Here is a 22582-nt window from a genome sequence, read left to right as displayed (position 1 = left end):
TTGTATTCTGTTGGTAGTACTTGTCTCTGTAGTTCCTGTTCATTTACCCAGATTTTCCATCTCCAACCTCCCTCGGTTTGTGTTTTCTTCATTATTTCCATTTCATTCTTCAAGTCTTGAACCGCTTCCCTTACCTGTTTGATTGCTTTTTCTTGTTTCTCTTGGTTTTCTTGGGTATCTTTGAGCGATTTATTCATTTCCTCTACCTTTTTGTTTGTAATCTCTAATTGTTTATGGCAGTTTTTCACCTCCTGTTTAAGGTCTTCTATTATTTTCATATAATTCACTTTTGAGTCGATTTCTTCTAATTCTTCTGGGGTAGGGTGTACAATTCTTCTTATTTCGGGATCCCTTGATTCTGGTGAAGTCATGTTGCCTTTCAGGTTGTTGGAGGAAGTCTTGCTTTGGCACCTTCTCATCTCTTCCTTCAAATGGAGCCAGGAGAGGCCTGGTGTCTTGGTCCAGACTTTGCTGTGACTGAGTCTTTGGGTGTATCTCTTCAGTGTAGAAGCAGGGACCGTCCTGTTGAGCTGGAACTCCTCAGCACCCAAACATGGACTATCATCCAGATGGAACTCCTCAGTACCGCTCTGGGTGGGTTGTGGATGCAAGCCCGATGTCTCTCCTGGTGCCCGGATCGGATCTCCTTGCTGCTTGGGTGGCACAATAATGTCTCTCCTGGTGCCAGGACCGGATCTCCTTGCTGCTTGGGTGGCTTGTAAACAAGGGGCCTACCTTGCTTGCTGCAGGCAGGCTATTGGGACAAAGGAGCTACCACCCTCCCGATTCGGATTGGGCCCCTGCGCCCCTCCTCCTCAGTTTCTATTCAGAAAATGTCAGGCCTCCCAAGAATATCAACCAGACATGTTATATCACGTTGCATGTCAACTAGGCACCTTGTCTCCTGTTGAGGCTGAACAAGGCAACACAGTAGAAAGGAACGGTCCCAAAAGCAGGCAAAAGGGTCAGAGACAGCCCCTGCTTCCACTGTTAGAAGTCCCACAAGAAGACCAAGGTACACAACTGTAACATGTGCAGAGGGCCTAGGTCAGACCCACACAGGCTCCCTGGTTGTTGGTTCAGTCTCTGTGAGCCCAGGGTAGTTGATTCTGTGGGTGCTCTTGTGATGTCCTTGATCCCTCTGGCTCCCATAATCCTTCCTCTGCTCTTCTGCAGGATTCCCCCCAAACTCTGCCTAGTGTTTGGCTGTGAATCTCTGCTTCTGTTTCCATTAGTTGCTGGATGAAGCCTCTCTGATGACAACTGGGCTAGGCACCAATATACGAGTATAGCAGAATATAGTTAGGCATCATTACATTGACATTTTTTCTAGTCAAGTTTGATTCTATCCTAGGTCTCTGGGCCACCCAGCCTCTTGGTCCTGGCACTCAGGGCAGTATCAGGGGTGGGTTCCCTCTCATGGCATGGGTCTCAGGCTGAACCAGTCACTGGTTAGCCACTCCCACAATTTCTGTGCCATCTTTGCTCCAGCACATCTTGTAGTCAGGGATGAAGGAGAGAATTTTTAAGCTGAAATTGATATAGAGTAAAAATGCACAAATCATCAATACAAACAAATCCATTAACACGCACAAAACATTTTCACTATCTACCCCTAGAAAGTTCCCTCTGACCCTTTTTAGTCTCCTGCCAAAATAATCATGGTTGAATGCCTGATAGATGGAACCATAGAACATGTACTCAAAATATTTGTCTTTTCTTCTAATAGATAATCATACTGGATGACAGTGACTCATTGGAAAGCATTGAAAGGGAAGACAGGAATCCCGCATGCAACTCTGTGTATATCAAGGAAATCTTCTCTTACTTGAAGAAGAGAGAGGTGGGTCTGTAGGTTGCTGGAGGTGGACAGTGATTTCTATTTCTCATTTCCTTCTCATTCTCCCCTTCAGCATATAAATTGAAGTGGGGGCTGATAATGATGTTGAAAATTACAATATCTGTGAATAACATCTCTTGGTAGCTTATTGTAAGTTGATCATTACAGTAAAGAATTTGTAGACATTATCTTAACTCTTCCAAAATTTCTTGATGGTACAGATTATTATCTCCTTTTAAAAATTTCAGAGAAACAACTCAGAGTCATCCATATTACATAGTAGAATTGAAATAGAAACAAATGTCTGATTACCATGAAAACCATGACCTTGCAACATCTAACTGCTGATCAGACAGTCTAAAATAAAAATCTTAGACTTAGCTTATCTCTGAGTAAGTTCTGTAAGAGATCGTTTTTCCTTGTTTTTCTGTGTTTCTGACATTATATGTAATAATCACACCCCTTGTTTAAACTTTTCAATTTGGTGCAGTATTCTTCGCCTTTGAAAATGAAAGCCTGCTTTAAATATTCATTAGTTCCAAATTTTCTTCTCTTTTTCAATGAAATAGGTAATGACAAGATTATCTACCAAATAGAAGTTTGAGCAGAGTCTTTATATGATGGTGAATGAATATCTCACACTCTCTCTAGAGAGAATTGATTATCTGAGTCCATGCCTTTTCTAATATGCAGATACCTCTTGACATATGAAGAAGATAGCATCTAAATAAACACACTGTAAATTGAAATATACACTCCCAGCCACAATGTTCACTGTAAAATGTAGATTGATAAAGCTACCCAGTACTGAGAGAGAGATACAGAGGGGTGGAGGGAGAGAGAAGTTTGTATTACATATTTTTAGCCTTGAAAAAGATCAAAATTAAGAACCAGTAATTGTGTTTCTACTGAATGTGTGTTACTTTACATCTAACGTAAAGTATAAAAATTAAGTTGAAATAATTCAGGACCATCTGTTCCTCAGAGAAACCAAGAGATAGCTCTGTTGTTTTTTAAGTTGAGTCTTAGCTTAGCAGTATCAGATGAAATCTGAATTTTTTCCTGTTTCCTACTTTTTTTGAAAATAAATTTTTCATATATTATAGTCTTTTTAAAGTAATATAAGTTGTAATTTTTATTTCCTTAGGAATTAGAGTTGATTTTTTTTCATCCAAAGCTGATATAACATTTTGCAAAGCAGCAATTGCCCATTTCTCTAACACAACTACTCAATAGTTTGGTTAGATTCTGACACAGAGCACCCAAATTTCTTATCAGCTCCCTCAGATAAAGGGCTCATTTACACAGTAATGCACCAACTCCATATGTCAAACATAGACAAGGTATGCAGGATGCCCATATTTCTACCCATTTGATAACATTTCCCAGGATTTCTCATACTATTAATTGGATCTAGAATGTTCCACCAAAGGTTCAGTTCCTAACTTGAAATGATACTGTGAGGTAACATAACCTTTAGGAGATTAATTTTAAGATGAGATTCAGTGTCTAACACAAATGCCTCCTCTTAGGGGAAACTTGCTCCATGATGCAAAAGAACACAGGTGTCACTTTGCTGTTGCTTTGTCAGTCTTTCCTGAGACCCTGTAGGTTCTATGACAGCAATAAAAAGTCTGTCTTGTTTTTGTTCTCTGTGATAGGGCCCAGCATATTGTGTTGCTGAGCAAATGTTTGTTGAATGAGCCTCATTTTCATGTATCTAAGGCTTATGAAGCTAAGTAAAAATGAAGACATTAGTAAGACCTGACTGGTGAAACTGGGGGGGGGGGGGAAGCATCCTTGCAAAGGGAATAGGATGGATGGAAGTCAAGAAAAATCCTAAAGACTAAAGCTGGGAAGCATAAAGGAAAGGACTGGGCTTGATACTAATGCTGTGTGGTATGATGATGTCACTGCTGTGACACTGGCCACAGACAGTGGTTAAGATAGATACAGTATACTCTATGTAAGTCTCAGAATGATCTCTCTAGTTATAACACACTTTCCTGTCCTTCAATGGTCAGTTTCCACATTTCATTCCATGAGGGGCTGTTATCCAATTGGGAGATGTGCATTATTTATAATTATTTTTTATTTTTGTTTTGCTGGTGTAACTGTTTTGCATGCATACAAGTGCATGGTGTGTGTGCAGTGTCTGCCAAGCCAGAAGCAGGCGTTGGATCCCTTGGAGCTAGACTTATTTATTGGATTGTGAGCCACCATCACGCGGGTGCTGAGAATGGAACCTGAGTCTTCTGCAAGAGTAATAATTGTTCTTAACCACTGACAATAGCTCCAACCTCAAGATCTAAACTGCCTGTTTTTTTATTCATTGGATATTGCTGTAGGCTGTTATCAGAACCTGTTATTGTACTATCTTTTCATTGTTCCTAATTGTAAAAAAATCATACATACCATTAAAAAATCCATTGGTTACATTTTCTGCTATTTATATAACTCATAAACTTTTTTTTAAAAAAAGAACACAGCAATGATGATTTATTTTAGAATTATTATGCAGTGAAAAAAGTACAAATTTCTTGGTGTTTTCAAATTCTTAGTATGTTATTCTGAGATTGAGGGACAATAAATAAGTATTTTAAGATAAAAAAGATGAGATTTGATTATCTAAAGAATGCTTGTAGAGGGCATTTTGGGACCATAGCTCCTTGGGTGTCTGTGCTTCCAGGCTGCTATATGTTCCTGGCATCATGGACTACTTTACCATGTTAATCATACTTCGTACAGTATATTCTAGTCATGGTTTTCCCTTCATCATTTACTCCCAGGTCCTTCCTGCCTCCCTACCAACTCCATGCCTTCTTTCTCTTTCTCTGGAATTTTTTTTAATTTCATATATTTTATTAATTATTTGAGAATTTCTTTTTTCTGTTTAAAGGTTTTTATTATTTCAGAATTCCATGCATGCTATAATGCATTTTTAAAACAATCTTTTCTCATTTTACATACCAATCTCAGTTTCCCCTCACCTCCTCCCATTCCCCCACTTTCTCCCCACCACACATCCATCCACTCCTCAGAGAGAGTAAGGCTTCCCATGGGGAGTCAACAAAGTCTGGTACATCACTTTGAGGCAGGACCGAGACCCTCCTTCCTATCTTTGGGCTCCAAAAAGCCAGTTCAAGCACTAGGGATAAATGGTCCCACTGCCAGTGTGGCCCTACAGACTGCCTAAGCCACACAACTGTCACCCACATTTAGAGAGCCTAGTTGGGTCCTATGCAGGGTTCCCCACTGTCAGTCCAGAATCAGTCAGTGCGTTTTGATCATATTTACACTCTTCCCAGCTCCTCCTAGATCCGTCCCTATCTCCATAAGCACCAACTTTGTGTCTTCTTTTTCTGAGCCCATCAAGTCCCATATGTGTTGCCCTAATATTATTTCTTGGCCACTCATGGAGCATAGTTGATATACCAAGAATCACATTCTTAAGAAAATTGACATTCCCTCTCCCAGAAGCTATAGGTTGTCAATAGTTCCTCAGCTGAGGTGGAATTTCATGCCCACTTCCTGCCTCCATGCTGGGATTTTATCTGGGTAGAGTTTGTGCAGGCCTTCTGCATGCCACCAAAACCACTAGCTATTAAGCCTGGAAAACACTATTTCAATCATCCATGACTCTTACAGTCTTTCTACCCTTCCTTCCTTCCTTCCTTCCTTCCTTCCTTCCTTCCTTCCTTCCTTCCTTCCTTCTTTCTTTCTTTCTTTCTTTCTTTCTTTCTTTCTTTCTTTCTTTCTTTCTTTCTTTCTTTCTTTCTCGAGACAGGGTTTCTCTNCTTCTTTCTTTCTTTCTTTCTTTCTTTCTTTCTTTCTTTCTTTCTTTCTTTCTTTCTTTCTTTCTTTCTCGAGACAGGGTTTCTCTGTAGTTTTTGGAGCCTGTCCTGGAACTAGCTCTTGTAGACCAGGCAGTCCTCGAACACATAGAGATCTTCCTGCCTCTGCCAATTAAAGGCGTGTACCACCACCACCTGGCTTCTACCCCCTTTTCACCAAGTATCTCTGAGCCATTTGGGACTAAGTATTCCACGGTGTCTTATTTTGGGCACATTGACCAGTTGTGGGTTTCAGTTAATTGCCTCCTACTAAAGGAAGAAGCCTCTCTGATGAGGGTTGAGAGATGTATGTAATCTATGGATGTAGTAGTAAGTCCATTCCCTGATTTTTTGGCCTGATTTAATGGTGCCAAGTATGGCTTCTGACTTGTGGAGCAGGCCTTAAAACCAATCAGAGCATGTTTGGTCACTTCCATAACATCCAGTCCACTATTGGGCCAGGTGAAATATCTTGCTATTATTATTATGGCTTGCAAGGTTCTCAGTTGGGTAAGACTGATGAATAATTTTCTTCCCTGGTAATAGGCACCCCACTTTCCAGAATTAGGAAAGCTGGCCAGTAGGGATGAAGCTTTATGGTCATGATTTTTTTCATCTTCTATTATTACAGCGTGAGGTTTTTTGTTTGTTTGTTTTTGCGATGTGACCTAGGTATCTGGAATTAAATGTTGGTGGTTTTTCTTGGTATAGATACGGGCTCTTATCTTTGTTGTGTGGGTATTTATTGCTACTAGAATTTATCAGGTTATGGTTCAGCTGAGTGGTGTTTGGAACTCAGTATTGGGGCAACTCTGTTGATGTTTAAATGGGATGTCATAAGCAGTCCCATTTAAAGTAGAATAGGTACAACTTCTGAGCCCAGGAGAAGACCGTATGTAGCTAGAAGATTCTTATGGCTGATCTTTAGAAGTCTATGAGAGCTCACTCATCCAGTTCTACATGTTGTCCTTGGGTAGCAGAAACTGGAATCTCAATGGGAGTGGAAGGTGCTCCTTGAAGGTAGGGCACAGAATGTTATGCCATTTTGGGTGGAGGTGGGTAGGATGTAGGCTGGACTGAAGTTCTATACCTGGGACTGTACTCACAGGAGCCATGATATCTCTAGGTAGCACAGTAGGTAGGGTGACTCATAGACTAGCTCTGTGTTTCATACCTGAGTTTGAGCTCATAGGGTACCACCTAGTCCACAGAATTGCCAGTGGGGTAGCTGAGGGGTCAGGCAGGTAGGTAGACTGGCTCTGGTGGGTCTCATTGGAAATTTTGACATAAATGTAGACACCAAGCTTAGTTTTCTAAATTAAAATATGAAGCTTTACAAGACATTTGAGTGAGTCCTACATATGTATATAAAAGTTGAAAAGCATTGGTCTGCACGACATGGTATTGTGTTTTAGATTGAATTGCAAAGAAGTATTGCAACTCTTTTAGTATTTCTTGGCAACCAAGGGTGGGTTCCCCTTTATCTCTTCTGACACTTAATATCTTTTTATTTTATTTTATTTTTTCTTTATTTTACATTCCAACCACAGTTATCCCTCCTACTTCTCCTCCCGCCCATCCCCATCCACTCCTCCCAACAGGTAAGGGCTCCCATGGGTGGTGAAGCTTGGACTATCTGAGGGATTCCTAGCAGTAGGACCAGGAACTATTCCTAGTGCATGAACTAGTCTGTTGGAGCCCATTCCCTATGGTGGAACGCCATGCTCAGCCTTAATGCAGGGCGGTGGTCCTGCCTTGACTTAATGTGCTAGACCCTTAAATATCTTATATGTCCATTTCCCAAAGATAGCTTGAACTTGTTCAGAAAAGAACACTCTAATGTGCTCACATCTGATACCAGTTGAAAGTAGTGCATTAGAATCATGAAAAGGAGTTAATTGTTAAAATTTTGAAATATAAGAATAGTTTATTAACATTTTTTTCAACAATGCCAGGACAAGTTCATAGTTGGGAAATACATGGAGTGGCAGTTGGAGCTCACCAGTACGATGAGAGCCATTGTTGTGGACTGGATGGTGGAAGTACAGGTATGCTTGGTAGCTGCTGCCTTGAGAAGCTGTTGTTCTCTTTTTTCAGTTCAAATCAAACATGCTAAAAACTTACTGGGTGTGTAGAGCTGAAGTAGTTACTGAGTTCTAGAAATTTGTTTTGTAGATGCAAAATAAGACACAAAGACAAGTAAATACAGTATAAAATCTGATGGCTGCTACTAGTATTTGGCTTATATGTTCATGATTTGGTAGATCAGCTTCTGATTGACTGTAAATTCAGCATCTTTGATTGACTGATACTCAGTTGTTTGGTTACAAGGTGGGGTTGCAACATTTACAGGTTGTAGTTCACTATACAGAGAGTCTGCTTTAGCTAAACTTGTTCAAATACAGAGGATGGATTAAGGCCAATTACTTTGTTTCAGTATTCTCTAGGGGTAACAAGTATATGTTATTTGAAGTGTATCTTTCTAGACCATTTTCTGTATATTTTGTGGTTAAGGTTCTGCTGTCTCTTGTTTGTGTCAATAATACACATCCAACCTTAAACCTTAAATCCTTCTGCCTCGGCTTTCTGAGTATTGAGATCACAGGCCTGTGCTACTATATATACACCTGTGTTTCTTAAAAACAAGCAGATCCCACGATGAATGTTGTGGTACAAGCCTGTAGTCCCTATATTTGGGAGGTGGAGGCAGCAGATCAAGAGAGTAATGTCATCTTCAGCTTCACAGCAAGTTTGAAGTCAGTGTGGGCTATATGAGACCCCCACCTCAAAACAGTTACACACATACACACACACACATCATCCAAGTAATGTTTACATATATATATATATATATATATATATATATATATAGTGCTCTTTTTAAAGGCTCTATGATTCTCTCATCAGTATAAAATCTTGATTTAGCTAACTAGCCTTTTAACATAACTGGTCTAATAACTTCCCCTAAGATAGGATTAAATACTTAATATGTTTGAATTCACTTCTTTCTGCTTCTAATTTTAAAAATCTAAACGTTTAGGTCTATATTAGTCTTATCTAGTGTGTTGTATTACTTTTGAATTAAAAAGTCTCTGTGTAGCTCTGATTTCTATAATTATCTTGTAATATTGCAAGACCTTTAAATCTAAATGTTTACTCGTTGGCTCCAAGAATTTTTATCTTTTTTCTACCTTTTTTCTTTTGCTTTCTTGTTTAAAAACCTTGCATAAATGGCTGACTTTGAAGAGGCTGAAGAAAGCAATCAGCTCTGCTACCTATTAAACTCTCTCAGAAGCAGATTATCTGCAAATGGCTTAGCACTAGGTTTCATGGTGGAGCCAGCAGGAATGGAGCAGGAAAGAACTTGCTTTTACCTTTTGTTACACCCCATTTCCTGGTATAGAAGGCTAGTAAATCCAAACGTGAGCATCCCAGTGGAACCCCAGCCTGCACACAAAAGGCTGAGCACGATAGTATATCTGTAATCCCAGTACCGAAAGGGTGAGGAATGACAGATCTCTGTAGCTCACTGGTTACCTGGCCTAGCAGAATCAGCAAGCTGCAAATCCCATTGAGAGATTGTCTGAAAGGCTAAGGTAGATGGCACCTGAGGACAATACCTGAGGTTGACCTCTGACCTCTACATGTGCACACATTGCACTACCTACATGTGTACTCATGCATATATGTGAAAGCACACAGGACTATCATTCATATATTACCCATGTATTTACTTGTTGCCATTTAATACCAGCATGCAGGGAAGCATTGGCTGTGCCTTTTTCTTACAGAGATACTGCTTCCCATTTCTGTCATCTGGTTTCAATTTGCTACTTAAGATTGTAGCCATTACTTTTCCCCTAGATGAGCTCTTCCCATACCTAACTTAAGATATTCATTTGGATACTGTGAATAGCAAAATAAAAATACCCATGTCAGAATGCCTAGAATATGTGAAAATGTTAAAGTTGGCTAATCAGCTGAATTTAAGATAGGCCAATGATCTCAGATTACTAGAGTGAACCAAATGTATTTTCAGGTGTCCTTAAATGTGGAACAGGGAGATTGGGTGATATAATATGAGAAAGATTTGTCTGGTTATTCATAGGTTTGGGAGATAAAGGGGGCAACAGACCAAAAATTATGAGTTGCCTCTACAAACTAAAAAATGAAAGACAATATATTCTTTACTAGAACTTCTAGAAAGAAAGATAGACCTGTTACAAACTTGACTTTTAGCCCTGTATCTGTATTAGAGATCAAGGAGGAAGAGGGTATATGGAGTCAAGACACTCGCAACCACTGTCTAGCTTGTAAGGTTTATTATCTGTTTGAAGGATAATTACAGATAATTGCAAGGTTCTTAAAGAGGTTAGACAGCAGTATATTTCAGTACCTTTCTGAAGTAGTTTCCACATTTCTAGCAGAGTACAAACTGGCTAGGGCTATCCTTGATGCTCCAGACAGTCAAGGTTTCTAGATCTATCTGGAGATGGCTGTTTGTTTGGAAAATATGCAAATTCCTATCTTATTTGTTCCTTCAGTCATCCTTTCAGATGAGTAATGAGACCCTGCATTTGGCAGTGAAGCTAATGGATTGCTACCTAATGATGGCACAATGCAAGAAGGATAACCTACAGTTCCTTGGTTCCACTGTCTACATGATTGCAGCCAAATTTGAGGTGACTCTGAATCCTTAAGGTCTGAGGGGGAACTTGTCAAATATCTATCCTAAACAGAGAATGAGTATATATATATATATATATATATATAAACTTGTGCATATGCATCTCTATAAATTTATTTATATGTGTATATAAATTATATTTATGTACGCAGATACTTTTCTTACCAAATGTTTGTCTATTTCCTCAACTCTGGAAAGTTCTTGGTTGTCTCTGGTGGTATATTTGCCCTGGGAGCAGCAAGGTTCACTTGTTTAGGCTTTAAAGATACCTTATGGGCACAGGTGCCTAATTTGATAGATAGTTCTGTTACAAACTTCCTGCTCAATTATGATTTTCTACCCTCTTCCCAAGCTTTTCTTGTTCCACCAGCTATATCCTTGTCTAAGGAAATCTATCTGCATCTCTAATAAAACAAAGTAGAGTTTTATTAGACTAGTCTAGGAGGCAATCAATGTAAAATGGTTTGGTATAGATTATAGTGAGTCTAAAATGGTTTAGGTGAAATAGTTATTTTTGAAGTAACAGTATAAAGACAACTGGCCTTTTCTTCATGACCATAATACATCTAGTTAACCTCACTAATTCTTTCATTTAGGAGGTAGCAATTTATGTTAAAAGGTTCAAAAACTTTGGAACTATTTTTTCTTTTGATGTGTCATTTTTGTGCATCTGCTCCCTCTCCTCCATTTTCCTAGCTACCTACTTCCTTTCTACCTTCTCTGTCCCTCCCTCCCTATCTTATTTCTTCCCTGCTGTAAGTACCCCTTAGTAATTATCATTAGAGATACTGTCCTGTACCTTATTTTCAAAGCCTGGGCCTAGGTAGAGTAAGAAGAAAGGCAAAGGGGAACGGCTTACTTTACCAACCTTTGGAAGCCGAAGTACCCCTCTTCCTGTTGTCAGAACAGAAGGCATCGACTAAGGCCAATGGAAGAAGGGTGTCTTCCTCTTACAGCATTTAGAAATATTGGAAGATTTTTAAAAAGGATTTATTTCTATTTCCTAATAATCTGTATATGTCTGTATGGGAGGCTGCACATGTGATGTAGGAATCCATGGAATCAATGGTGTCATGTGTCTTGGGAACTGAGTTTACAGGCAGCTGTGAGCTGGTTGATGCGAATACTAAGAACCAAACCTCGGTCTTCTGGAATAGCAGTAGGCACTCTTAACTACTGGGCCATTTTTTCTACCCCCTGAAAGTGTTTTCAATTATAAAAATTGAATTCAAATGTAACATTATTTATCCACTCCCTTTTCTTCCTTAATCCCTCCAAACCCCTTTACTCCATTTCAAATTCATGGCCTCTTTTCCTTTGATTATTATTCTTTATATGTGTATATGCATAAATATAAAAATACAGCCTGCTAATTCCATTTAATATTGCTTTATGTACGTGATTTCAGAGCTGACCACTTGGTATTGGATAACCAATTAGGGGGCTCATCTCTGAGAAAGACGAATTCTCCCTTTCTCAGTGGTTAGTAACTGCCTGTAGTTCTTTGTGTAGGAGTGGGGCTTGTGAGATTCCCCTTCCACATTTGCATGTCTGTTGGCATTGCCATCGTTCAGGTTTTGTTGAGGCAGCCACACTGTTGAGATTTCATAGACACAGGTTTCCTGTCATTTCTAGGAGACACATTTCACAGCAGCTTTCCTGGTCCTCTGTCTCTTACAGTCTTTCCTTCCCCCCTCCCACAATATTCCCCAAACCTTATGCGCAGGATACACAGCTTTGTGCTATAGATATATCAGCTGGGGGTAGGCACCCTGTGATCATTTGATTTCTGCATCTTGACCATTTATGGTTTTCTCTAATGCTGTCCACGTGCTGCAAAGAGAAGCTTCTTAGATGAAAGGTGATAATTACACTGATCTGTGGGCATAAGGATAAGTTTTAGAGTGCAGTTAGGAATTATGCCAGTCTAGTAAAGCAGCATAGGTTCTTAGGTTCTTCTCTAAGATCAGCAACCTCACTAGCTCTGGGAAGTTGGCTGGCTTTCCAGTAGCAGACATTATGTTCTTCCTGTTGAAGGGCCTTAAGTCTAATTCGACTGCTGTTGCTTACCATGAAGATAGGACTGTCACTATTATACTTTTAGGGATCTCGTGCCATGCTGGTTGTTGTTTTGGTTTACAGAAATCCTAGCTGGGTAGACTGTTGGGTGCTTCCCTCCTATGGAAGTTTTCATGACACTTTTTAGTACCAGGAAAACTAGACATGGGGAAGAAAGCTTTCAGTTCAGGCCCAGCTTGAATCCTTCCTTCAAGTCTTTGTCCAAGGAATATGGTGTCTTCAGCAACAGGGATGTTATTTCAGTCTCTGGGAGGTGGCCAAGGTTAACAGAAGTAGCTTGTGTTGACTTGGAAGTTTCTTGGATTACCCTGACCAACAGCTTCATGAAAGGTGGTTCTGGAAGATTTGCTAGATAGTTTGTGGCTGTCAGGGGAGCATTACAAAACAACTGACAATAAATACTAGTGAGGATGTGGGAAAGGGGAACCCCAGTTCACTGTTAATGAGAAGGCAAAAGAGTACAACCATTCTAGAATTAAGCTGGGACAATCCTCAAATCGCTAAAAATAAATGAACCATACGACCCACCTATAATGCTCCTTGGCATATATCCAAAGAAATTTACATTCCTACTTCACAAATAATGTGTTCCGCAACATATTTTGTTTCCATTCACAATAGTTAAGAAATGGAAGCAACCTAAATGTCTTTCAATAGATGAATAAGTACTGAAAATATAGCATGTATACACAATGGAATAGTATTCAGCTGTAAAGAAAAAATGCAATCATGAAATTTGAAGGTAAACAGATGGGACTAGAAAATAGTAAACTGAGTGAGGTAACCCACACCAAGAAAGATAAATGCCACATATTCTCTGATTTGTGAGTTTCAGCTCCAAATCTTCAACTGTGAGTATATCCTGGAGTAACTGCAAAAATCAGGAATGTAAAAATTGACCATGGGAGGAGGGAACTAGAATGGGGAATATCACGATACAGGTGACCTGAAGGAGTTTTTAAGGGAGATGTGGGAATGAGATTGTTGTGGAAGAAAGGGACAAGTGACATGGGAATATGCGAACCTGATGAAGTCATAAGTGGAGGAGGAATAGAGGGGATGGGAGAAAAACAGGAGGAAAGGACAGTAAGGAAGTAAAGAGGATAGTATGTCTGGAGTGGACAGTGAGCTCTAGGTTAAGTAAAAGTTTTGAAGGGTCTTTCTATATACTCATGATTTCCCAAACCATTGTTCATCCTCCAGAGAACAGAGGACGGGAGGTATTCCTCCAGAGATGGCGTGAAATATTCCAAGCACAGCATTTCGAACTCTCAGCTCTTCTCCATCCTACTATGAATATTTTCTCTAGCTCTAGCTCATTTTTCTTTGACTTCCTTCTGTTCCTTTCCCATAGCAAGCTTTAGATATCTCTATTCTCATTCCCGATTCCCACCCATCCTGATCTCAGAAGTTGTGTCATGTTAGGCTGCTTTTTGCATTGTAAGAGATCAAAACATTTAGACCCTTCATCTGCCTGATGTTGATACAGTTTAGGGACAAGCAACTATTCTTTTTCTATTTTGTTTTTTCTTTCTGTTGAGAAATTCAAATAAACTAACACTGACTCTCAGATCTGCCCTGAAAGTCTCTGTCTGGAATGTGGCAGACTCCTACTTCTTCCTTCACTTTCCTCCCCACCATCCTTTTATCATAGGCAGAGATGAAACAGATGTCTACATGGATGATCGTGTCTCCTTTTTATTCGCAGGGATCCTGTCTACCTCGTCTGCAAGAGTTCCTTTCTATTTGTGAACATCCTTATGAACCGCGTGATATGACTTCCTTGGAAATGAAGATCCTAAAAACTCTCAACTATGACATCAATATTCCCACTGCATATCATTTTCTGCGTAGATATACTACGGTAACAGGACTGGGGTGGGGGAACAAAGCTTAGTTATTTTAACTTCTGGATTAATCTTTTATCCAGAGTAGCTGACAGACTTCTTGGTGAAAGGTTGTTTATTAGATACCTGAGGTGGGACAAGTTATAAATTTCTGTGGATTACCTTTAAGATTTTGGGTTAAGGGCAATGTAGGGATGAGGTAAAAATATTCTTTGATCAGGAGAAGATGCATATGCTTTGGGGAAATGTCAAATATTCTTTTTCTTAGTTATGCTGGAAATCACCTTTTAATCATTCATTGTTCCCTACAATTGTTTTGTATATGTTTTATGTGTGTTTTAAGTTAAATTGTTGAACATAAGAAAGAAGGGAATGGCCGGGCGGTGGTGGCGCACGCCTTTAATCCCAGCACTCGGATGGCAGAGGCAGGCGGATCTCTGTGAGTTCGAGGCCATCCTGGTCTACAAGAGCTAGTTCCAGGACAGGAACAAAAAAGCTACGGAGAAACCCTGTCTCAAAAAACCAAAAAAAAGAAAGAAAGAAAGAAAGAAAGAAAGAAAGAAAGAAAGAAAGAAAGAAGGAAGGAAGGAAGGGAATGTTTTGGAACATGAAGCATCTCCTAGAGTAGGGCTATGACTATGTGCAGCTCACAGTTGAGAGACTTTGACCCTTCCGAGGATGATTACTCCACTGAAGAGTCAAAGGGTACACGCGTGGTGAGTTAGAATGACTTTAGGTCTTTGGTGACCTAAAGATGGCCATTCTCCATGCCAGTATCATAATCTTCTCTCAGAATGCCTGCACTTTTGTAGGCAGTAGAAGTGTTAGAGCTCTTAGGGGAAAGGCTTCCTCCATGTAAGTGTCACAGCTCTGAGGGGAAAGGTTTCCTCAGTGAAAGCTCTGCTCTAGTGGGGGAAGGTTTTCCTCAAAGTGTTACAGTTTTGAAGGTAAAGGTATCCTGGCAGTCTGGAGCCAAGGAATACTTCAAAGTCACACCATGCAACAAACCTCACACAAGAGATTTATTGGGAGGGAAAAAACCCAAGAGGGTGGCCGCCTCTACTCAGGTGAGAAGCAGCAGCAAATGGAGCAGAAGGTAGGGTTTATATAATGTTTCTTGGTCAGGGGAAGTTTTCCAGGGTGGGTATTGGTGGGTTTTCAAGTACAGAGCTTGGGTTTTTTACTCCATAGTGCAGGGGCTGAGACTGGCTATTAGGGCAATTAAGAGTGTTCTGTGGGTTAGGACTTGGCAGTTGGAGGTCCTCAAGGGAGGGACCTGGCTACTTGCGTGCCTCAAGGGGCTTATAGGCAGGAGTCTGTAAAAGGGGTCATGAAAGCAGAAGAAGTACTTTGTTTAAGCAGAGAACCATGTGGATTAGGGATGAGATAGCTTGAAAGGGATTCTTCTGCCTGATACTGTTTTTCTGAATTGATTGTTAACCCATCTTCTTATTTCCTTTAGTGTGTCCATGCTAGCATGAAGACACTAACTTTGTCCCGCTTCATCTGTGAGATAACCCTACCGGAATACGAATTTATCCAAGAGAAGCCATCAAAGCTAGCTGCAGCCTGCCTTGCCTTGGCCCTCTATATGCGGAATCTCGACAATTGTGTAAATGGATGGGGATGGGGTTGCTCAGTTGCTAAGAGCATGATGTTCTAAGTTCAAATCCCCAGTACTCATGTACAAAGCTACCCATAGACATTTTTGATTGTACCGCTAGTCTGTGGACTGGCTGGGAGAGGTCAGAGCTATCAATACAAGAGAATCATTGGGAACTCGCTGGCTGCCAACCTGACTCTAGGTTCAGTGAGAAACTCTGTCTCAAAGACTAAGGTAGACAGTGGTAGCACAAGACAACCAGACATTTTCGTCTGGCCTGTGCATCTACATATACAGGTACATACATACATACATACACACATGTGCATGAATGTGCACACACCCCAAAACTACTTGGGGTAGATATTCATGACGGGTGGAGATGGAAATTAGGACTGTTGGAAGTTCTTGTAACAAAATTGCTATGTTCCTGTAGCTATGGCTTCTTGATGACTTGCACAATGTATGGACAAGATTTTCTACAGTGATTGATTAGTTTTTCTTAGACACAATACTGTAACACTTTTTGTTTTTAAAGAAAGCCTCCCAGAAAAGCCAAAATTGCAAAACAGACCAATATGAAGTCACTTTGGTTATCATAAGTGCTATTGTGGGATCACTTCCTATCCTTTACCCCATTCCATTCCTGTCCCTTGCAGTCTCCTTAGCATAACTGACCTCTTAAGGATCTTGTTGGATAGGGTTTGAGAAACACTGACCCAGAGACTACAGAATAGTGAAAGGATCTGTTTATGTGTGTAACAGGGCATGTCTGTAGTGCTATCATCTGAAGTAGAAGTTTCCTATAATTAAAATTCATATTTGATACTTTTCTCAATTTTATAAGATATTGTAGAGAAAAGCAACTGTAGAGAACATTTAATTCTTACTGATGTGTAACATATAATCAAATTAGAGATAATGTGGTAACAATGCCCTTGTTAAACAGCCATTTCTAAGGCCTCTTTATCTAGAAATTCTGAGCCAATCTTGATGAGCAAACCTAAATATTGAGGAAGTACCACACAGACACTTAGGTGAACCTGTGCTATTTGTGTTTGTTTTTTTCTAGCAGTTTTAGTATTTCAGGTTTATGTTGATCTTTTGAATTCTGTCTTGGATAAGATGGAATCTCAAAGTTTTATGTGCATTTTCCTAATGACTAGGGATGCTGAACATTTTTGGAAGCATTTCTTACCCATATTTTCTTCTTTTGAGAACTCTCTGTTCAGGTCCCAAGTGCAATTTGTGAATGAGTCATTTGTTTTTGACTATTTGTTTTTTGACTTCTTTATATATTCTGGATATTAATCTTCTGTTAGATGTATAGCCGGCAAAGATTCTCTCCCATTCTGTAGACTTCCTCTCCTTCCAGGTGATTATTTCTTTAGCTGTGCAGAAGCTTTTTAGCTTTCTGAAGCACCACTTGTCAATTGTTGGCTTTAATTCTTGGGCAAATGCAGTCCTATTTAGGAAGTCCTTTCCTACACACCTATAACATGTAAGGTACTACGTATGTTTTCTTCTAGAAGTTTCAGTGTTCTAGGTTCCATGTTTAGATCTTTGATCCATTTGGAGTTAGATTTTGGTCAAGGTGGTGGGTGGTAGTTTTACCTAGGGTTCCTAGATTCTACTTGGCCACTGGTAGTCTTCCAAAGTTGTAGCCTGGGATATGGAACCCAGGATTGGGAGTGCAGTCTAGGGTTCTTGGACCACTTAAAGAGGTTTAGCAGGTGGTGTGCAGTGTCTTACCTGGGGTCCCTAGGACCACTGTGACCTCCGGTAAGCTGCTGGAGCTGTGGACATTTTATGTTTTATTCCATTGTGATCAGATAGGCTACAAGGAGGGATTCCAGTCTTTTTGAAGTTTTAAAGATTTGTGTTGTGTTTCAGGATGTGGCCTACTTCAGAGAAGCTTCCGTGTGCTGCTGAGTAGAATGGATATTCTTTTGTGTTTGGGTAGAGTATTCTGTAGATAACTGTATTTGATGTGTGATGTCACTTATTTCTAATGATTTTCTATTTAATTTTTGTCCAGATGATTAGTCTATTAGAGAAAGTGTAATATTGAAGACACATATTATTATTAGGATGAAGTTATTCTGTGCCCTTATATCCAATAGTATTTTTTAATGAAGTTGTACACCCCAGAGTTTGGTGCATATATTTTTGGGAAAGTAATGCCTTTGTAGTTAACTATTCCCTTAATTAGAATGAATTGTCCCTCTTTATCTCTTCTGATTACTTTTAGTGTGGAGACTGTTTTCTCAGCTATTAGGATAGCGATGTCTCCTTGCTTTATGGTCCAACTTGATTAGAGTACTTTTGTCAATCTTTACTTTAAGGTGGTGACTGCCTTTTGATATAAAATGTGTTTCTTGAAAACAACAGATGGGTGGAGTTTCTTTTTCTGTTCAGCAAGCCAGTTTCTTTTAATTGGAAAATTGAAGCCATTAATACTTAAAGTTATTTTTGAAATGTGTATGAGTTAATTGTGATTATTGTGTCGTTGATTTTGGCGTTGTTTGTATTCTAAGTGCTACTTTGTATCTATCTTATTATTTATTCCTTTCTATTTGTTTCCTTGGTTTCTTGGTAATGCTCATTATTCTCTTCACCCCAAAGCATTGCTTCCTAGGTTTTCTTTAGATTTTGTTTGTTGAAAAAAATTTAAGACACTTATATCTTGGAAGATCTATCAATCTCCTTAAACTATAGCAGATGTTTTTGCTGGGTGTATTAATCAAGGTTGGTCATGATCTTTCAGGAATTGCAATGTATTACTCCAGGCTCTTCTTGTTTTCAAATTTTCACTGAGAACTCAGCTGTTACTCTCATGGGTTTTCCTTTATATATGACTTTAGTTTTTGTTTTCCTTGTAGCTTTTAATATTCATTCTTTTTACTTTATACTTAGTATTTTAGCTATGATAACTGTAAGGACTTTCTTTTCTGATGTTGTCTATTTGCTGCTATGTGTGTTTCTTATATCTATATGAGAATGTACTTCCTTATTTGGGGAGTTTCTTCTGTGATCTTGCTGAAAAGCTGGCCTATGCCATTGACTTACTTGGGATTCTTCTCCTTTATTATGCCTGTAATACAAAGGTTTTATTTTTCATGTTGTTTCACATTTCCTGTCTCTTCCTTTCCTGTGTTCAAAGTATTTTTTCATACTCTTTGTTTATTTGGTCTATATGTTCTACTTTATCTTAAAGTCCGATATTTTATTTTCTGCTTTATTCCTTGTATTTCTAAGGTTTTCCCTTTGAATTTTCTAGTGGATTTATTGAGTTTTTTCAATTCCATATTCATTTCAGCTTGGGTCTTCTTCAGTATTTCTATGTCTTTGTCGAAGTCTACTTTCAAATCTTGGATTGTCTTTGTCATTTCTCTAAGTTTTGTGTTTTTATTTTCTTGGGAATTACTTGGTGAAACATCTCAATGAAATTAGTATCTTTAAGCTCTTTGGATTCTTTGATGAAGACTATAATTTGTTCTTTTAATTCTGTGTCCTGAAGTTCTCCTAGGTAATTCTCAATAGCAAACATTTCTACAGGATTGCTAAGTTTTGGAGGGGAGAAAATGGCCTTATCTTTCATATTGTTTGCATTTTTCCTATAAGATATGGTCATGTGAATTTCTTTTGCTAGTGCTGTGTCTACACAGACACCGCAGGTTAGGGAAGAAGAGAAGATGTGGGAGTGGATTTGCCCTAGAGGTTGGAAATGGCTTAGATGGGATGAGGTTAGATGGGTATAGAGGAATGAACTATTTTGCTGGATGTGCTTCCTGGTTCAAGTCTGGAGGCTGGGTGGAATGATTGGATGTGTATGGGAGGGGGCTATGATTTGGAGGGCAGTCAGGGCAGGTCCTGGCAAAAGCTTAGGTGCTGGTTTTGGATCAGGCAGGAGTGGGCAGACTAAGCAAGAGCACTGGATGTAGGATTTAGGCTATATCTGGAAGGCTGGGTAGGTTGTGTAGCGGGGAGGGTCAAACAGATTCACTATGTTAGACCCTGGAGAAGTATATGCAGAATCTGGCTAAGTGGAGAGATTGGATGCCAAAACATAAATATTTAGAAGGCAGTTTAACATTGAATTTATTTAGCAAACAATAGTAGCAAGTTTCCCACTAGGGCCATTAACCTCACCAGCAATGGACTTTTGACCAGGGTTATAGTGGAGACTTGTGGAGCCTCAAATTTAATAGGAAAGTAGTTCATTTTTACCTGTATGACAGTCATGTCACTAATATGCCAGTAGGTACATCTTGATGGCAGATGAATATTATAATATTCAGGGTCCTCTATTGGGTTAGTCTGTTCATCATTTTTCTTCCTAATTAGCCTGTACAGTACCTTATGGCACGATGAAAACTAGCCAGCAGGAAGGAAGCTAGTAGTTCAGTTCCAACTCAATTTCTTTATGTGCTACAGCCAAAGTGTGTTGAGTCTTCAGTTGTAGGTTCTTACCATCGAATTTTTGTGGGCAAAGAAAAAGCAATGGAAATAGCCCATATTGAGTTGGAGGCATTTGAGGCCTCCCTGACCAACAATTCATAGGGAGGTATCCCACAGCTGGCACTGGCATTTTTGCTCACTAGCCAATGACTTCTGGAAGAAGCAGTATGCACTCATGCAGGATATTCCTGTTCAAACAACTTATTATTATTATTATTATTATTATTATTATATTTTAAAATTAGCTCACAAAATAGTGGATTTCTATATGGCTCCTTCATACATGATTAGTTGTGATTAACTCATTCACCTTTGCTTTCCTACAACTACTACCCCTATTGTCAATGAAAACATCGCACCCTCAGTATCCCTCCTATCTACTTTCATATTGTATGGTTCAGTATCCCACCCATACCTCAGAGGAGGCCATTTTAAAGGTCAGCCTTGAAAGAAAAGTAGAACTTGTGAGAAGGAATACTTGATGTGGGCAAAGTAGTAACTGAAAACATGTGAAGGTACTGAAGGAAAGAGTACAGTGTATTTGGAGTAAAATTCTAAAACTAGTCCTATTCCGCAGGTCTTTAGTGGATTTTAGCATACATGAACACCTATAGCTAGGGCTAACATATAAATGATAATACTTGGACATAATTGTCTTATAAGTTTGTGTTTGAAACTTGAAACTTAATCTTTTAGGTGCTACCCTATAATTATTAGTATCTGTACTGCATTAGTCTTTGAAATGTTTTGAGTATCTCCCCTGGGATGCTTGGACTTGAGTAGCATATTGGAGGCAAGGATATATTTTCAATAATATAAGTTACTGGTCATTCTTCTTTTTTCAGATTCCTTTACTGGAACAGTACACTCACTACAAGATTGGGGAGCTTTACACCTTGGTCCTGAAGCTAAACAGTTTGGTGGCTTTCCAACCCAAATGTTGCCTCAAGAATGTGTATGCGAAGTATTCTGAAGAGTAAGTACCAAACTCCACTTAGAGTTTATGCTCATTCATGAAAATCTTTCAAACAGTGGGCCTAGAAAAATCTCACTTAAAAAAAAAAGAGGATTCAGAAACTTTGCACCTTTCTTTCTCTACTCTATAGTTAAAGCCAGATAGGAAACCAAGGGCTCTAATGTGCCATTTCCTCTGTGGGACCTCTTTTGCTTTGCCTTATTTTCCTCTAAGCAGACCATGTTTCCTTTTGCAGGAACTTCTTTGAAGTTGCCAAAATACCTCCTTTGGACATGAACTATCTAGAGGAGATTTTACAGTGTGCATTATAGAACTGAAGCCCTCAGGGAGCAGCAGCTGGGACAGGCACATGCATAGGCTGCATTCATTTGTTTCTCTTATGTTTGAAATTTCATTAATATTTTCTCTCTTTGTATTTTCATGAACTAATAGTGTTGTGAATATTTACATGTTTTAAATTGCTTTTTATGAAAGAAAAGAAACTGTTATATTTGTTTTTAAAAAAATTAATAAAAATGCAACGGTTTCTAGAATGGCTCATGTCCCCTTTCATTGCTGAGGTACCCCACATGTGTCAAAAGAAGGCTGTTCTCCCAGTGAAGCCTATTTCAGGATCTAACTTATCCAGCTTCCTTGTCTTTTTAGAGGTTTTATCCTTAGAAGAAGAGGAATTCATCTGGTGTAAGCTGATAAATGAGTCTATGGCAGGATGCTCCTGGAGAGTGGTACCTAGTTCAAGAAGGGCCCCCGGTTCTCCCCCAAGCAGGCCTCAGCAGTGCAGAGCCAGAGCAGCTAATAGGGAAGATAGAACAAACTCTTAGTAGTTCCAATCTCAGATTCTTTATTTACTTTTTCTTCAATGGTGAAAGATGGAGAAATAAGCCCCCCCCCCCCGCAAGGCAGCTCTTGACAGTCTAAATTTGAAAATGAAAACAACTTGTAAGGCTCATTGAAATCTTTTCTGAACCTTATTGTCTACCAAAAGAAGACATTTCTAGTTATAAAATCAAGATTTTCCATGAATGCAAACACCAACAAGTTCTTCAATTTTTTTTTTGCATAAAACTGCAAGAAGTTCTTTTTTCTCTTGCCTTATCTCTGAGATAATGTGTACTGAAATAGTTACTTCATTTTCTAGGAAAGGAATTAGAAACTCCCTATGCCAAGAGCCTTTTTCTCAGTCTCTAGGGCTTTCCCAAGTCTATCAAGAAGTATCTGCCACAGCAGACGACTACTCGGACTCTCATCTTTTTTTT

General features: G+C 39.2%; 1 protein-coding gene across 1 annotated transcript in view; it reads left to right on the top strand.

Annotated features, from left to right (window-relative positions):
- Window positions 1-21671, top strand: part of Ccnb3 (cyclin B3) — a 61464-nt gene extending 39793 nt beyond the window's left edge. The window contains exons 7-13 of the mRNA XM_050160971.1: window positions 1730-1843; window positions 7629-7721; window positions 10218-10355; window positions 14148-14303; window positions 15749-15898; window positions 21196-21326; window positions 21562-21671. Of these exons, the coding sequence (XP_050016928.1) occupies window positions 1730-1843; window positions 7629-7721; window positions 10218-10355; window positions 14148-14303; window positions 15749-15898; window positions 21196-21326; window positions 21562-21637 (858 nt within the window). The 3' untranslated portion in view covers window positions 21638-21671. The remainder of the gene's footprint in view (window positions 1-1729; window positions 1844-7628; window positions 7722-10217; window positions 10356-14147; window positions 14304-15748; window positions 15899-21195; window positions 21327-21561) is intronic.
- The last annotated feature ends 911 nt before the right edge of the window (window positions 21672-22582 follow it).

The sequence above is a fragment of the Alexandromys fortis genome, unplaced genomic scaffold, assembly GCF_014885135.2.
Source record: "Alexandromys fortis isolate MF-2015 unplaced genomic scaffold, M_Fortis_MF-2015_v1.1 scaffold_83, whole genome shotgun sequence".
Lineage (NCBI taxonomy): Eukaryota > Metazoa > Chordata > Mammalia > Rodentia > Cricetidae > Alexandromys > Alexandromys fortis.
The sequence above is the reverse complement of the archived record's forward strand: the minus strand, read 5'-3'. Positions and strand labels throughout refer to the sequence as shown.